At 39.0% G+C, this 18,185-nt stretch overlaps 1 protein-coding gene across 1 annotated transcript in view; it reads right to left on the bottom strand.

The window, feature by feature from the left end:
• LOC111341725 (kinesin-like protein KIF28) overlaps positions 1-18,185 on the bottom strand; it is a 20,072-nt gene extending 1,887 nt beyond the window's left edge. Inside the window, exons 1-25 of the mRNA XM_088754672.1 lie at positions 18,030-18,185; positions 17,914-17,952; positions 17,768-17,844; positions 17,611-17,627; positions 17,430-17,452; positions 17,111-17,232; positions 16,278-16,356; positions 15,680-15,743; positions 15,383-15,472; positions 14,740-14,836; positions 13,999-14,151; positions 13,140-13,404; positions 12,531-12,688; positions 11,958-12,055; positions 11,492-11,627; positions 10,166-10,229; positions 8,943-9,085; positions 7,250-7,396; positions 6,627-6,714; positions 5,825-5,881; positions 4,767-4,854; positions 3,370-3,540; positions 2,826-2,948; positions 1,206-1,481; positions 317-475 (exon numbers count right to left, since the gene is read on the bottom strand). Coding sequence (XP_088610798.1) covers positions 317-475; positions 1,206-1,481; positions 2,826-2,948; positions 3,370-3,540; positions 4,767-4,854; positions 5,825-5,881; positions 6,627-6,714; positions 7,250-7,396; positions 8,943-9,085; positions 10,166-10,229; positions 11,492-11,627; positions 11,958-12,055; positions 12,531-12,688; positions 13,140-13,404; positions 13,999-14,151; positions 14,740-14,836; positions 15,383-15,472; positions 15,680-15,743; positions 16,278-16,356; positions 17,111-17,232; positions 17,430-17,452; positions 17,611-17,627; positions 17,768-17,844; positions 17,914-17,952; positions 18,030-18,040 — 2,745 coding nt within the window. The 5' untranslated portion in view covers positions 18,041-18,185. The remainder of the gene's footprint in view (positions 1-316; positions 476-1,205; positions 1,482-2,825; positions 2,949-3,369; positions 3,541-4,766; positions 4,855-5,824; positions 5,882-6,626; positions 6,715-7,249; positions 7,397-8,942; positions 9,086-10,165; positions 10,230-11,491; positions 11,628-11,957; positions 12,056-12,530; positions 12,689-13,139; positions 13,405-13,998; positions 14,152-14,739; positions 14,837-15,382; positions 15,473-15,679; positions 15,744-16,277; positions 16,357-17,110; positions 17,233-17,429; positions 17,453-17,610; positions 17,628-17,767; positions 17,845-17,913; positions 17,953-18,029) is intronic.

Here is an 18,185-nt window from a genome sequence, read left to right as displayed (position 1 = left end):
TTTCTGAAAGGCTTTCTTTCCTTGTTGCATTGCGTTGTAGCTGATCCTCCCACCGTCCCCCCTGAAAATCAGACCCTGATTTTCAGGGGGGACGGAGGGAGGATCAGTCGTCGCGAACTGAGTATAATGGGGGGGGGGGAGGGGGTATAGAAAGTTGACTACCGACGAGGGATGATTAATAGAATACTACAGAGCCTAAGGGGGGACGACCAAAATCTTCAAACTCCCCCCCCCTCTCCACAGGCGACCGGCCATTGGTACTCTCACAAAACCCTCGCACACGTACCGATAATGATCAATACCTCGATGAATTTACCTGAATGCGCTTTTCCTTCTTAAGCAGGAGTTGGTTTTTCCTCTTGAGCAGAATATGTTCAGCTTTCAGTTGAGCAGGAGCGATGTCATGTCCTACCATGGTGGTGGAACGACCTCCCATACCTGGTCTCACCATTTGCATTTCCATTTGGCGCAATTCCTATCATAAAACAATAATAAAATATCATCTTACTTTTAAATTCTTGTTACGTTAGTGTTCATGGACCACTTTCATAAATGGCTGCCGGATTAATATTCTTTTGTCTAAATTTAAATGAGCCCTTCTGGCCTCGCTTGAGATAATATATTCTTTTGAATTTTGTACTGGAGAACGAGGCCGGAAGGGCTAATTTCAATTTAGACAAAAGAATATTAATCCGGCAGCCATTTATGAAAGTGGTCCATTCTATGCTTTAATCTCGCAGTTTATTTCCTCAATCAGGAGCACCGGTGGACTATCAAGGAGTAGCCTGTCAGCCGGCCCTAAAATCTTTGCACTTCGTCAGGTACGTTTCTTTGTCCGCGGAAAAGAATGGGGCTTTGAGAAACGCAAACCGATGAGAAAACTGCAAGGGATCTGGCACTGATAATTGGTGCCAGACCCCCGGCAAATCTCTCCCCGACTCGTCTCTAATCTTTCCGTGGGCAGAGAAACTCGCGTCCTGAAACGCTGATGATGAGGATCTGGACCTGCTGGCAGGCTAGCCAAGGAGAGTTGACGAAAATACATAAGGGTAACCTGTGATAGACTAAAAAAAAACATTCAAGGAGAGCACTTAAACTGCCACTCGCTTAATGCCATGCAAACCGGAATAAGCCAACAGGCTCGGTGGCTGACTTCTCCCTCGCCAATTTTAAATAAGGCCTTACATGTCCCAAACTTCAAATACCTTTGTTGTCATTCTCTTTCGAGTGACGTCCGGATCACTGTCCTCCTGGCGACCCATGAGTTGAAAGGTGATACAGCCGGAGTCGAACCAGTCCAGCAGCTCTTGTTTCACCGAATCAAAACCAAACACTTTCGAATCCTTTTCATCAAACTCAGGTGATAACGTGTCTCTAACTGTTTTAGTCACAGTAAATTCCGTTTCTTTAAACGGTTTGTACCTGATGTACAACCCCTTGTTGAATCTGCTGTCGTGGACGTTAGCATTACGAATGGAGACCTGAATAACAACAAACGCGACTATTGCTTAACGAAAAAATAACATTGCCTTAACTATCCGTACGAATCCCTACTGTAAGGTTACAATTACAATTACAATTACAATTTATCACTTATAGAGCGCTATTTACAATGACAGATCAACAGCGCTTTACAATCAATCCTAAACCGCCCATCCAACCCCAGGGGAGGACATCCATCACACAGTAATCTCGTGCGTGGGAAATTAACGGCTCCTACCCCTAACCCTTCAGGAGACAGGACCTCCATTTATTCGTCCCTATCCGAGAAGACTAGAATATCTAACCATTTCTTGATGTTATAGAAAGGTAGCATATTCTTCTCAATTATTTTAAGACCTTGAGTGTTGGTCCGGCCGGGGCTCGAACCCTCGACCTCCCGCACAACAGTTCAGCGCTCTATCCATTGAGCTAACCGGGAGGAGGTCCCGATAATTAACATAAAAACATGACTAACATCAAAATTTAAGAACGAAACCAATCAAAACATTGAAGATCGAGTACATTTTTAATAAATTGGATATATCAACAAAGTTGAAATGGTAAATTGGCCACCGTAATGATTACAAAAGCTGACGTTTCGAGCGTTAGCCCTTCGTCGGAGCGAATGTCAATGATCGCAATTTGACTGTCAATTTGACTGTCAATTTTTAATAAATTGACAGTCAAAACAATGATCGCAACAAATACATTCAAAGTGATTCCTTCAGAGGCAAACTGAAGTGATTAAATTGTATGACGTACGACTGATTTTTTTAAGACTAAATTTTTTAAACCCTCTTTCCCTCAAAAATCTAAGTTAATTCCCTTAAAGGGTCACGCTCAGCCAGGATGCACTGCGGGAGTCGTGGCCTTTCTCAGCATTCTGTGTACTACAGAAAAGAAAAGCCTACCGTGTGTGTAATATATTCGACTAAATCTTTGCAATCTTGATCAAGAACTGGCTTTTTATACCCTCATCTGGTTTCTTCAAGTGTCTATCGTCTATTTACCAAGTATTTATGTCGTTTCATTCCGCGTTCGCGATAATGAAGCCACACATTTTTTGTTGCCTAATACTGAGGATTTGGTGTTATATGAAGAATAATATCCCCCACTTGACAACTTTCTCACTTCTTGTTGCAGAGCAGCTTGGAAGTGTATTGAAATTGTAAAGAGAATTCGGACGCTAAGGACTCCTACGAGCAAAGGAAATAACCCACTGTTGTGAAATTTGACTGACATCTACGGCCACGAGATCAGTGCTAAAAGAAAGCTGAAAGGCTGTGTGTAACAAGCCCGGGCTACTCTGGTTGATGATAAAAATTCCCATCGCTGTCTCATACCTTGAAGTGATATGGTTTTCCAAGAAGCTCAGAGGGATCCTCAACAAAAAACTCTTCATTTAGTGGTTTGCCATTGGGATTACAAGGAGACACGTTGATGACGGTGGTTGCCACTTCTTCACCCTGCAAACAGAAAGGGAAAAGAAAAAAGGTGTCTACAATAAACTATAAATCGTGCTACTATACAATGACTTATTGAAAACAAATAGTAAAGGGTTGGTGGTGCATGTAAACATCTGTGCTTAAGCTTATACCTTATATAATAAAACTCAAAGCGAAAAAGTAAGTCAATAGAATATTCGTCATCAATTAAACTTGGTATTAAAAAAGTCATCAGTTTTCCTTTACTCTACTCTTAATTCCCTTCACAGATTTTAAATTTTTGTCAAATTAGCACGAAATGATTATTTACTGTGCGTTCCTTTAAAATTTTGCGCGGGAAATGAACGCGCGGTTGGCCAAACTTGACTTATCTGCACATGCCCTTCGTTTTCCTTGTCCAACGCTTGTGACAATTGTTCATCATCTTTATTTACGAACTAACCTTGTAATCTGTGATAGAGAGCTTGTCGTCGAAGTCCAAAGCATAGCTGAGACTCTGTAGGAACACACTTGCCGTTCCTATCAGCACATCTTCAGGAGGTTCCCAGAAAGGATCTTCCTCTTTGGGGATTTTACTCATATCTTCCCCATCACTAGATCGTTGATAATGTTCCTGAGAAGAGCGGGAAAAATATTCTTTTAGTCATACATGTGTTTAAATAGGGTTAAACAGAGATCTCCTAAGATAACAAAAACGGTCGAAAAAGATTTAGGGAAAGGTTCCGACATTGCTGTTAAAATCCAAACTATGTGCAGGTCGTATGCAACATATGAACCTATTAAACTACTTAAATCTCCAAATGAACGACATCTCTGTTAGAGTAAGAGAGGTAGAGATTTCGATCGCAAAATTGAAACTGAGTGGCGTTAGAATACAAGCAAGGGCTCAAGTTCCCTTTGCCCGTTCTTTTTAGATTCGTTTGTTCGTCTTCACGTATATAAATGATATTGGGATAGCTATTCTGAAAATTTTGCTTCTTTTGAAAGATGTCATCCAAGTTTTCACTAAATCGATAGATATACTGACTATTACGAATAGTGGTTTGGAAAAAGAAATGCTCCCAATGAACGCGTATCGCTTACATATACATGATTTTCCCCCTTTTTTTAGTAAGTAGGCACTAAATCGATAGATATACTGACCATTATGAATAGTGGTTTGGAAAAAGAAATGAAATGTTCCCAATGCACGCGTATCGCTTACATGTACACGATTTTTCTCCTTTTTTTAGTAAGTAGGCATCCCTTGTATATGCCCCGTGGTTTCTGGAGGTCCCCTTCCCATCTATCAAAATATCGTTTACAACAAATATTGTAAAACTTACTAATGTTGGGATGTAAACTATCTCTCTCTTTATGAAAGGCGAATAAAATTTGTATTGTTTTGTATATGTCAACCAGTGTAACCCAAGAACAATGACGTCGGGTTCGCTTTAACAAATGGTAAACACCACAGCGTACACTATTCAGTTATTGATGCACGCGGGAGGTTGCTAAGCACGAAAGAAGCGTAAGAGTCGCGCAAGGCGATAGCCGAGAGCGACTCCAGCTTCCTGAGTGCTTAGCAAACCTCCCAAGTGCATCCATAACTCAATAGTGTACGCTGTGGTGTTTACCAGTTGTTTTATAACATAACATTGATACATTGTAGCTAAAGAGTTCCCTTTTATTTAACAAATCTTACGCGACCAGAAAAAACAAGCGCGCGCGGAAAAATGGTCTTTGCACTTGCTCACGTCAGCAGCGTACACCTATGGGCAAATGGGGGACGCTAAATTGACCAATCAGAGCGCGCGCTTTACTTTGGTTATGTTATAATAAGCCATAGTTAGTTCTCACCTGCATTAAAAACCGCCTGTTCATGAACTTGCCACGATCCCATAGCCACACATTACCATTGAGAAGGTTCTTCATTCTCACCATGACTCTAAAAAGTATCAAAATAAAACAATTGTTGGGTTATCTTTCTAAAACTGGCGACCATAGCGTTTAAGCGCAAACAAACGAGTTACTACATTGGTGTCGGTGACAAGTCTAGAGACTTTCGAATCATGTATACTGGAGGAAACCCAGCACCGGCGAAGGTCCGCCGAAAGTCGGTCAATAGTCGGCCAATAGTGATCCAGTGGTGAAAGAACACTCGATGAATAGTTCGCTGACTTCTTACTCCTGAGGTCGGCCGATTGGGTTATCTCAACCCATTGAGATAACCCAATTGGGCGGTTAGCTCAATGGATAGAGCGCTGGACTGTAGTGCGGGAGGTCGAGGGTTCGAGCCCCGGCCGGACCAACACTCAAGGTCTTAAAATAATTGAGAAGAATATGCTACCTTTCTATAACATCAAGAAATGGTTAGATATTCTAGTCTTCTCGGATAGGGACGAATAAATGGAGGTCCCGTCTCCTGCAGGGTTGGGGCTGGAGACGTTAATTTCCCACACACGAGATTACTGTGTGATGGATGTCCTCCCCTGGGGTGGGAGGGGTGGGTTAGGACAGCAGGTCCACATCAGCTATTACAGCTGCCAATTAATCAACCTGTTTAAACAAATAAATGAACAACAACAACAACAACATTGGTGGACTTTCGACCGATTCTTGACCAACAGATTATTACTTGAAATAAACAGCGGCTTATCCACGAGTTAGTAAGATAAGCACCAAGTGAGGACTGTACGCTAATTTTTGACTTTGTTTCAAATCTCCCCAATAACACAACTTTAACCGTAAACCACACTCGTAACACCACTTCTCCCCATTAATTATCGCATATTTCTCACCATAACAAATCTGTGAGTCTAGTGTACCGCTCAGTGCCTCATTGCTTTCGGACACTTCTTAACAGTAACATGACTGCTCACTGCTCACATGACTTGCCAAGCAATGATGGAACTTACTTCGTTTCTGAATCACCTCCCTGAGCTGCGCCTGATATCAGGATAACTTCAAATGTCCTGGCAACCAATCAATCAGACAAAAAGTCAATCAATAAATAGACCAATTACGAGTCGGTCCATTCATCGATTTATCTGTCAGTCAGTCAATCAAATCAATTAGTCAATCAATCGATCAATCGGTCGGTCGGTCACTTTCCCAGTAAGTCACTCGCTCGCTCACTCATTCAATCCATAAACAGTCAGTCAGTCATCAATAATACAGTTAATCAACAAGTAATATGTCTTCCAAATTACTGAACCGTCCACCAGACCAATCCACTTTATTTTCCAACTTCCAAAAATTACTTTAATATGCAACCGTTATCAATTTTACAGAAGGAAAGTTGACAAAGTGGGACTGATATCTGTGCGGAATGAGACAAGAAACATACATAGGGACCCCAACATCAAGGTGAAAAGTACAGAAGCTAAGAAGAGAAATGCCGACCCTTCTTGACGCAATTATAGGCTGAATAGCACAAGTGCGTTTCCTGCCTAAAGAAAGATAAACCATCTCTTTTTTTAAACAAAAAAGGCAGCCAATTTATTTTGATCCTCGTGTACCCAGATCCAAACCAATGAATGGTTAATTGAGCCCTATGCAGGAACTGAACATGCGGTAGCTAGCAGACTTACCAAAAAGTCAACAGCAGTGAAAGGAAGGAATGTCAGAGAGAGGGATGGAAAGAGAAAATTTGGAGTCATAACAACAACTCTAAAATTACTTTCAGCCGTTTTCTACGAGTTAAAATGTACTACATACTTGTGCTTGTTGAGTTCTTCACTGATGGCGTTCACCTCACTGACGATGGGAAGCAATTCTAGCACTTGTTCCTGAGCACGCTGTTGATCTAATCATCGTAACAATGCAGTTAACTCAGAGTCAACACCTTAACATCAGTATTCATGTTCTCCAATCTGTTCCTTAATCATTTCCTTTGGAACTCGCAAGGGGAATATGTTTAATTAACTATTAAAAGCTTCTTGAGTTGGCACTCAGTTTGTTGTCATGACCTTAACTCTCCAGACCCTTGCATCAGTATGCATATTCTCCATGCTGTTCTCTATACACTGCTTAAGGAGCTGACAAGGAGAATTTGTTTAACAATCAAGAAGTACTTTAGTTGGTGATCATTTCCTTTATTCTCGCGACTTTATGCGTGATTCAGGGGTGATATTGTAAGGACAAATGAGCTCCTGGTCACTCTTACTGAGGGGTGGAATGGTTTATGTTTGATCCCAATTCTGCCGTGAATCACTGGATAAAGAATCACTGCTACCCAGTGAAAGTACAACCGCTAAATTCTAATCATGGTAATCTTATCACACTGTCAATGCAACTCCATTTGCGTTGTTTAAATTAGTCTCAAAATCTTCTAAAATTACCTTTGGAAAGTCCACTTCCAAATCCAGTAGCAAAACCCTTAGCCTGAGCGATCTCTTTTTGGGCAAACTCCCAGTCAACACTGTCTGGAGTTCCCTCACTTTTTTCTTTGTTGGTTGGGTTTACCAGGAAATACATATGGTTTGAACCTGCAAAGTGTACAGATAATTATCTACCACGTTGGTAACTCGTGTTAGCTGCTGAGTAACTCTTGATTGGGCAATACCAGTGTTCACTGACATTGATTTTATTGGCAATGTATCAGTCTAACAAACAAACTCCATATTGCTGGGCGTCCGTTCTGCAATAGATCACAGCCGTGAGATGACATAAAAAATGTGATAAGAACAAAATTGTGACGCACGAGGTGCATTCACATTTTGACGTCTTTTTAGACTGCGTTCTATCTATTATTGACAATAACTATACAGACCCTACCCAACATAGACCTTCTTGCTTTACATGATAAAAAAGCAAAAGGTTGTTAAAGGAGTAGTCATCTATGTATCTCTTCTCCAATAGATTAGAAGTCAGCTTACCAGATAAAAGTAACTAAGACTTTTTTAAGTATTGATACTACTTATAAAAACAAGAAAAATTATGTTCATATACTATATCTGTGCATATACTATATATGTTATCTACCATATTATATGTGGCAGATAACATCACTACTGAGTTTATAGATATAACCAGGGGTGTCCCCCAGGGGACGGTGCTAGGTCCAATATTGTTCTCTCGGATGATAAATGATATAGAGCCATTTAGCCCCTCTAGCCTATTGGTTAAATTTGCAGATGATATCACAGTCAGTATCCCTGTTCACGCTGAGGATGGCGACATAGCCGAGTCTGAAGTTAGTTCTATAATGGAGTGGGCTGATAAGAATCAAATGACACTAAATTTGAATAAAACATGGGAAATGTTACTAAAAAGTGGTAGCCTGAAAGTTCCACCAGCTCCTCTCACTATTGTGGAGCGTAAAACCAAGCTCAAGCTGCTTGGTGTTACATTTGAGGATGACCCTGTGAACTGGGACTCACATATTGATCATGTGCTTGGTAAGGCCAGCAGTCGTATGAATATTTTAAGAGTTTGTAGATTTTATGGCTACCCTAAGGAGCAATTAGATCTGCTCTTCCAAAGCCTAATTATTTCAGTCTTCACATACGCTATCGAGGTGCGGGGTTGCTGTTATTATGATAAATATCTTAAGAGAATAGACAAACTGTTTGCTAGGGCTTTTAAGTCAGGATATTGTTTGAAGAAATATAGTATTTGTGATATTTTAGCCACCAGAGATAGCAAACCATGGATAAAGATCAATTCAAATACCACTGCACTTGATGATCTTTTACCGCCGAGACGTACTAGGCAACTACACAGCAGGGGCCATGATTATATATTACCTAGAGTTCGTACTTCACATTTTAAATCCACTTTTGTAAATAGATGTCTTTTTAGCATTGTCTGCCATTGATAGTTAGTTGTATTTTCTACCTTAATCTGTTCTATATTTCATTCTTTGTAAATAATGACACGGTTGATGCATTATTCCTTTTAATAAAGACCATTATTATTATTATTACTACATAATGAAGCAATTTTTAGAGTTGCCATGCTGTAGGTGATTGCATAAAGTGAACAGTATTGTTAGTGACACTGAAAATCATTTAATAATGTGAAAAAACTCACCAAACAAGATTCGGTCATTATGCTTGAGAACACGCTCTCCAGTAAGTGGCATTCCATTTACTTTTATCTTTGCCCCAGGTGATCCAGGCTCAATGGTTATTTCATTATTTGCTGTCTTAACCAAGGCATGATGCTTCAAGATACTGTAAAAGAACAAAGGAAACTAATAATTCACCAGGGTTTTGATAGAGCTCTCTTTTAATTTGTGACAGTAGCAGTGCAGCTCTCAAATCTTAACCCTTTAACCCCTGACATCAGTATACATATTCTCCATACTATTCATTATACATTTCCTAAGGTGCTGACAAGGAGAATTTGTTGAACAATCAAGAGCTTCTTTAGTTAGTGATCATTTCCTTTATTCTCCTGACCTTAATGTTTGATTCAGGGGTGATATTGTAAGGAGAAATAAGATGCTAGTCAATTGTTGGGGTCTAAGGGTTAAAGGAGGAGTAAAAGGGGCCTTACACAATGAAAACTGTGACGACAAAGACAAATCCAATCAAATATTGAATCTCTGTTTTCCTTTAGAACTTTGCAATTATTTAGATCCATTTAGCACTTGCGCACTGAGTACAACGAGGAAAACAACCTCTAGAAATTCCACACTTAATTTTGAATTATACATCTTTGATGTTATCTTCAATCACAATGTTTAACAGGTCTTGAGAATGACCTACACTGATTTCAATACTTTTTCCAGAATTTAAAACCCCATACAACATCAGTTTAAAGATGTATAAAACAAGAAGTTTCTAAGTTTCAATGTAACATTGTATATCACTTGAGCATGAGTGTTTCTCTTTGCTTGTAGGAAAGTATAAGGCCTTTAAGGCAATGCTAACCCACAAGGGCTCTGCAAGAGGGTCTAGCACTGATAATAAACGTGCCAGAGCCTGAAAAAACCTCTCCCAGAATAGTCTATTTTACAGTTGCGTGCTTGGTTGCCAAGCCTTTGAAGGGGAGTGAGGCTAGAGATGACCTTGTTATGATACAAACCTTGCTGCCTTTCAAATGTAAATCACTTTGTTATCATGCTAACTAGATTCAGGTCTCTATCACAACAAGGTCATCTTTAGTCTCACTCTGAATCAAAGGCTTGGCAACTAAGTACACAACTGTAAAATGGCCAATTAATTGTTTCAGCATTTTCTGCAGGCAGAAAGTGCTTTTCCTGCAGCAGTAAAAGTGAGGGCCTGCTTACAAGCTACATAGAGAATTACCTCAGGCCAGTAAGAGGAATGTTAGGCACAGGATCAGCATCTTTCCTTCCTATCCTAGTTTCCACTACAGAAAAAAAGAAATAACACAAAACAAAAGTCCATCATATTTTTCACCATTACCTGCCAACTTCCAAGATCTGGATGGTAACTCTCCCCTCTAGCTATTACACATTTCCTCGTAAATTATTAATGTGAATTGCTATTTGTCAGATCAAGATAACATCTTCTAGCTAATAATTCCCCTGTCTTCAACTTCCCCCCCCCCCAATTCCAGAAACATACCGGAGTTTGACCACGGTCCATGTCTGGGGGGGGGGGGGTATTTGAACCTTGTCTGGCTAGGGCAGGGAATTTGAACCAGAAATGTCAAGCCTTTCTGGTGGAATAGAAGTATTATATCTTTAGAGGTGTTCAAGGTAAATAGTTCAATTTCACAAGCAAAGGACTAAGAAGAAAAGGTCTTCAAGGTCAAGGTTTTAGAGCTTAGTCAATGTGTAGAAAGCCATGGTTACTGATTTTGCCTTTTACAAAAAATTGGGTGGAGCATTGGAACAAAATTTTTGCCCGGGGGGGGGGGGGGGGGGGCTAGGAATTTGACCAAACCAATCTTCAAAAGGTCAAATGCCCACAGTATTGCCAGAAGGGGGGAGGGAGGGTGTGGAAGCTTTGAGTTGATTCACACATAAGTTTGGGTATTCTCATTCCCTGCAAAGGCAGTTGAGGGTCAAGAAAAGTTCTTCATTAAGGTGATTTGCTTCCTTTTAGCCACAATCACAACACAAGAATAGACTGATATTATTCTTTTCTGATAAGAACAATGAAGACTTGATAATTCAAATAAAAAGCCTTATGAAGACGATTTATTTATTTAAACTACAGTCAAACCTGTACTAAGAGGTCATGCAAAGGGAATGATTGTGTGACCTCTTAATACAGGCTGACTGCCAAATACAGGTTCTGCAGAATGGGGTAAAATGCGATAGAAATTCTATTTTGTCATAACAGTCCTAAGAAGAAAGATAATCTGCAATACTTTAAGGACATTTGAAATCAAAGTACTCTCCTCATTTTCAGGAGATAAATAAGGAAAAAATTTGACTTGAGAGATTATTCTTAGTTTTATTTGAGTGTTTGCCCTTAAGTGACCATTCGATACAGGTAGAAGACAATACAAAGAGGCCGTTGGGAATAAGTCAACTAACTGCTCAAAAGAAGAAATTTAATAGAGGTAAAAATTACAGTACTTACAAGAAAAAAAATTTCTTGTGACCCCTTATACAGTGCCGCTTAATAAAGGTTTGACTGTAGAACACACACAACACTTACCCTGTTCCAGAAAATGAAAGATGACTCTAGACAGCATGGGGTCCTCATTTAAGTTAATCAAGTGTGGCACATTTTGTACCTTCTTCTGTTTTTCACTTTGTTCTCCTGCAGAGGAATCACTTTGAGACATCTGGACCTGTTAAGACACAGAGGCAAAAGAGTTTTGAGTGGTTAAAAACTTTGGAATATGGTCTACTGAACATCTATACGAGTCTCACCCTCATCAAAAACTGTGGGTGTTTTAAAAACTTGCACAAATCAAGAGGAGGCCTCTTAGGACTTGTGACAAGTTCAAGAGATGAACAAGGAGGGAAGGACAGGAAAAAAAGGGAAGAGGAAGAGAGAGGAAGATGAGAGGATTGTCACCTCAATGTTGGAAATTAACAGCTGGGCTAAATAGACTCAAAGAATTCAAGAATTAAGGCAAGTGCAGAGAAAACATGTTTACATGTAAACCAGATTTTACCTTTTCATCCCAGCTCATCATGCTCTGTGCGTTAAATTCCATCTGTGCAAGGAGTTCATCTTTCATCTGCTTCCGCATTTCCTCTTTCTCAGCCTCACCTGAGGATCACCAAATGATGAAAGATTATCATTATTAACCCTTGACTCTTTATTCTCCATACTGTTCTCCGTACATTTCCAAAATTCCTGATAAGGAGAATTTGTTAGACAATCAAGAGCTGTTTTAGTCGGTGATCATTTCCCTTATCCTCAGGACCTCCATGAGTGATTCAGGGCTGGTGCTCACTCTTAGAAGGGTCAAGTATTTCAAATTTACAGGTTTTAAACTCTTTTAAAACTTTTAAAATCCATGATAACTTCAACTGATCTTTTCCTGAACAAATTAGGTGTTCCAAGTGACCTGGGGAAGAGACTAAGGGGTTAATTGTTTCCAATCCATCAAGGACTTAACAACTTTGGATCAACCTCCTCTAAAAGTCATGCATGCATGCATGCAGTGGAATGAAAAATGTTGCAACAAGTAAAATGAAATGTTATAATCATGCAATTTCCTGTAATAGGTTGCAGCACATACTCATTCCTCCAGCTCCAGCACCAAGATCTGGCAGTCCTCCACCTTCAAACATTTTTTTTAGTTTTTCATTTTCTTCTCGCAATTCACGGATGAGCTTGTCCATTGGATTTTCATTAACCACTGCTTTGTTCTTGATTTTTTTAGCACGATCTGCATATCTGTAAGATAAAACGTATTGAAAGTTGATATTGAAAGAGAACTATTTAGACATAATTATTTGTGTTCCATTATACTGTTTGAAAAGAAATGTGACAAAACATGTAATGGTTTGAAGGTTTGTCCAGGTCTGGATTTTGCCCATCAACCCTCTTCTGTCCACAAAACATTTGGTTTGTTCATTGATCTGCCTTTCTGATAGATCAATCATCCATCTGCAGTTTTCAAGGCTTAGTATCTGGTGTGTGCATGAGTACTGTCATACTTTTATTCTGTCTGTCTGTCTACCCCCAAGTGCTGTCCAAGTGTCTGTTGGAGCATTCTTTCCTTCATCTGATGTCTGTTGGTCTAGTACCCTTCCCTTCTATTCAACCTTTGGTTTGTTTGTTCATCTGTCTGTGTTCAACTTTTCCAACTACATCATAAAATTCAAATGAGATGAGGAGACCATACCTTAAAGTACTCAGTGTTTCATCATAGTTGATATCAGCTGGAGACAGTGCAGCAATCATGATTGTTTTACTGTTACCACCCAAAGCATTCTGAAGCAGTTTAGTAAGAACAGAGTCTCGATATGGTACCAACACTTTCTTTTTACCCATGGACAAGTCAGCCAAGGCTGAGATCACATTACCCAGAGCTGAAAGGGATTTGTTGATGTTGGCTCCTTCTTTAAGTCTGTCACCAGTAGCACCAGTGCTATCAGCTCTTTCACTACCTGGTTAATGTGTGGAAAACAAAGTAGTCAATAGTGAATCTCATTTGGTACAATTCAATTCATTCCTAAACCTCCCTCAAGGTTACACATGGGAACCAGGGATACTGCCTGGGAAACATGACCAAAGTGCCACACATGGAGTAACTAGGCATCCCATCCTGGGATACCTGCCAGGGTTCTCATTAAGTGTCAGCCACTAGCTAAAAAACTGGGTCCCTCATGTAACTTTCTTCTAGGCCATTTTCACATTGCACGTCAAAAACATATGTTTTTACATTTTCTCACCGAGTGACCACTCCAATCATTATCCGTCATCTGTTTACTGAGCCCAATGACTGCTATAATATTACTTTGCATATCCCTCCAAAAGAATGCGTAAAATAGCATATACATTTAAAAATAACATCATGTGGGAGAGTAAGCTCCAATACCCCAGGGAAGGAGTTCTTGAATAGCCAGCTGTCTACTCCATGCAGTCAGTCATCTATTCCCTAACTTATTGAGAACCCCAACTAGCCATCTAATCCCTCAATACTAAAATGGACCACTATGCTTGTAAGATCCAAACAACAATTGACACCAACCGACACCAACCTGCCAAATCAACCAAGTTTATATTACTACTCTTCTTTGTTTCCTGTCCTGACTCGTTCTTGCTTATCTGATCAAATATGATGGTTACCACTGTGTGAGCACGGGAACTTGTGGCATTCATTTGCGTAGCTGCTACTGTTCGATTAGCAGTACCTACAAGTCAAAGGAGACAATTTATCAATCCCTTAGTTACTAAATAAATAGATACACTTAACTGAGTCTCCTTTACAAATTCCTCATCAAGAAATAGGCAGAGGTTGGAAAATTCATGGCAGGGGGAATAGAGCCACCAGCCATTTTTTCCTGTGTATTGAAATTTTCTGAATAAAGAAATCCCCATCCTATCCAAATATTTTAGGGCTTAGACATTCTTTTCATTTATAAAAAAAAAAACATTAAATGTAATGTCAACAATCTTGTTAATTTGATTCCACTACACACAAGAAATCTGTTTTACCAAACAAGACAGTATAATCTGGTATTATTTAATGCAATGCTTCAATTTACATTCTAATGCCAAGAGGTGATTAATGTGTAATTTTCCCTTACCTATGTGTTATCCAACAAGCAGGCAAATAGAATAGACATACTTATGACTTTAAGAGCCCTAGTTGATCTTACTGAATGACAACAGATTTGTTTGAAATAACCAACTTAGAAGAAAAAAAGAAGCAGCTACCAGTTAAAGGGTTTGACTATTTTTCTGATATCTTAAACATTATTTTGCATTTCAAAATTTACCTTCTTCAATTCTTCGTTCAATATCGGCATAATCAACGACAGCCACTCTCTTGAGATTTTGAACAAAGAAGTTCCCTTCCTTAGGGTTTTGACGCACCTGTGAGAAACAAAATCAGTGAGTAAAAAGCTAGGATTAAGGTCAGCATAAATGTTTATGTGCCCTGTGATTTAATTGGCACAGGAAAGATCACTAAAATTTTGTTGGAGAACTTATAATTGTTGTTTTAGACTATAGTATGTTTACATCATATTGTGTCATTTTCATTAAAGTTAGTGCTTTGAACAACAACATTAACATCTTCCACTATGAGCGAAAATAAGTCACAAAAACTTCAAAAATCGTCAAGGCCCAGTTGTCAGAAGGCCAATTAGCACTAACCCAGGGTTAAATCTTGATCACAGTTCCTTTATTCCTTTATTCAAAAGCCTCCTTGCATAATTTTCTCTATTCTTTCTAGACAATTCAATCATCAAGGCAAAGAGGATTATACTGAATTTTCTTTAAAGCATTCAGATCTGAAACAGGATTTCACACTAACCCTGGGTTATCTAAACCCACATTGAAATAACCACGTCCATATCTTCAACATTGATGACAATTGTTAATTCAAGAGTACTTTAGTGATGTTAGGTTCCAACTTACCTGCAAACCACCTTTGGGGTTGCTCTTGACTAGAAGATCTCGCACTTGTTCATTATAAATTTCTAACATACTAAATGAAACTTGGTATTTCTGTGTAAAGAACACACAAAAACAAAATGAGACATTTAAAACCACTTTGTTACATTAATGCTTAGTAGCTGATTCATAATTCAAAATTCATGGCAATTAAGAAGGTGAACTGTGGGCCACGGATTACAAGTTACTGCTTTGCTTCTCTGACAGAAGTTTTGGCATCAGTTTCAGATCTTAATCAAGTAACCTTGAACTTGAACTTACAACTCCCTCAGCTCCTTTTTCCATCGCTTGAAACAGCTCATCGCATGTAATGGGAACAATGCCCCTGTAAAGTGACCAAACAAATTTTACTCTCAGTTGCTCATATTATCAAGATGGGTTGCCTCTAGTTCTGTACTCAATATGTCCTTCTTTTAAAACCATAATTTTGGGTTGCTTGAACAATGCTTCTGAAAATTTTTGAAAGAGAAGCTTTTCATCTTCCTTTAACAAACAGGAATTCTGAAAAGCTGCACAGTTGGTGTGCCAGTTGATGTTACTATCACATCTTGATATAATCTATAATATATTACAAAAGAGATGTATGGTAATATAGAATGTATTTTCTAATTGTATGGATGTTGATCAGGTCATGATTATAACCCAAGTGATGGGGGTACTAAAGGACTGGCCACAACTTTTACTTTAAACCCAAATTTTATACCAAAACATTTACCTTGGACACAAGAACTTTCAGTTTGAATCTTTGAGTATGGCATTGCTGAGAAATTTTTTTTTCAAACCAGAAGCCAATGTGACTGACAAAAGACTCGTGTATTATGAAATCAAAATTGGTTGATGCATTATGCTCAATACTTACTTGTTGTTTCCATATCCCACCATGGAATATGACTTTCCAGCACCGGTCTGTCCATAGGCAAATAATGAGCAGTTGAAACCTGTCAGTGAACACAAGGCAAGTTCAATAAATCAAAATTTAAATTTTGATTATCCTTATTCAGGGAAATATAACTTTCTAACATTGGATTTAACAAAAATCATGCAGCAGCCCACTTTACTGAGATGATCACAATATAATAAGTCAATTAAGATTCTGGATAACCAGGTTGTCTGATGATTTAATTTAATTAACTTTTAATGGCATAAAACGTAAAATTATATAGCTGATGAATAATAACAAGTTTGAAGTTTTGAAACACAATGATCTAAAAGATAAAGCATCAGTTGCTAAATCCTCACCATTTGATAATAATTTCACCTAATTTGAATTAAATAACTCGTTCAGGAGGCGAAGATGTTATGTTCAGACTAATTTATTCATAATGAACAAGAAAGCTTCCTTGACTAAATGAGCTAGCATTATTGGTGAAAGCATAGAACTATCGATAAATCCTCTCTGCCGCCTTCCACTCCACTTAAAATGTGTACACTAATGAAGGGCAATATTGAAACTGGATCACCTGAACGTGATGTTTTACGTGGACATGGAAGCTTGTGAATAAAAGTCAATCATGCAAATATAATTGATTTTAGACGGCATGCAGTACGCTGCTATTAAAAAGTTTTATTAAAAGTCAAAATTTATGATTTATTCCTAGTTGACAGTGCGGTCAAAACATGAAAATTTCGTTGAAGAAGTAAACATGATAAAAGAAGAGAGACCTGGATGTCGATTTATTTAAATAAGCTTACCTGCAAAAGCGTTATTCAAGACACCCTGACCTAAGTCATCGAAAACTTTGCGTTGTGTGGCGTACTTATCAGAATCGGCGACAAGATAGCCGTTTTCGTCTTCGTGAAAACCATCGTGAGACCTGAAATGATTGAAAATAGCTCTTATGTTTTTCAAATAATCAGCTGAGCCTTCAAATCGAATATGGGAGTTTGTTGAGATTGCGCATACATCCAAAACCTTCAGTAAATGAACTAATATAAGTAAGCCTATGTATCAAAACCTAACAAAGTACTCCAAATAGTAAACGCCATGACAACATGCAAAAAGTACACTCACCAATACGAGAAGTCAAACGTAAACTGTGCGAAGATTTCACATGAAAAGAAAAAGGAAAAAAGTATCGTCACGACAAGAACGCAAGGCAATTAGCCTTACTTAACAGCGCTTTGGTCACAGCACCGGTCGTTGGCTGATGACAGCGCGAATAATAACATTAAAGCGAAATTTAGTTTCTTACCTCTTTTGGCGGGTTTCCTATGTGAATAAGTAAAAAATAGCAAGAAATAAATCAGTTGGTTCAAGAACGTAAACCCCCTGTGGAAAATCCATCGCGAAAAGTTTGCACTACGGTAGTAAAAGTAAACATTCCAAAAGCACGAAGATGGAACTTCTACCTGGATTCTCTGGATCTGTGATTTGTGTCAGTGCTCCTATCATATCGAGAACACATTTTGCCGCTCGGTCCCTCTCCCTGCAGAAAATAACGGAAAGTCAGCTTTCTGAAACAGAGAAACGAAACTGAGGCAGGGCGATTACTTACCTCGAGTTGAAAGGCCGAACGCGGACGGCCACCTTCACCCTGAAAAGATCATAAAACCGCGATTAGTTCCCCGCTTCGATCTCTAAGGACTTCAAATCTTTGCAAAATTTACTTACGACTCTGCCATAGCGGGTTTAGCGTAGATTTATGCGATCTCTCTCCTTTCAATGTCCAATTAAAATGGTTTTATGTTCTGTTACAGAGTCCTACTGCAATTCACGACTGCCGACTACTCCTCCAGGCAAAAAGCGAAGACTGACTTATCGTCGAAA

This window comes from Stylophora pistillata, chromosome 3, assembly GCF_964205215.1.
Source record: "Stylophora pistillata chromosome 3, jaStyPist1.2, whole genome shotgun sequence".
NCBI classification, from domain to species: domain Eukaryota; kingdom Metazoa; phylum Cnidaria; class Anthozoa; order Scleractinia; family Pocilloporidae; genus Stylophora; species Stylophora pistillata.
Note: the sequence above shows the minus strand (reverse complement) of the source record. Positions and strands in the feature narration are given on the sequence as shown.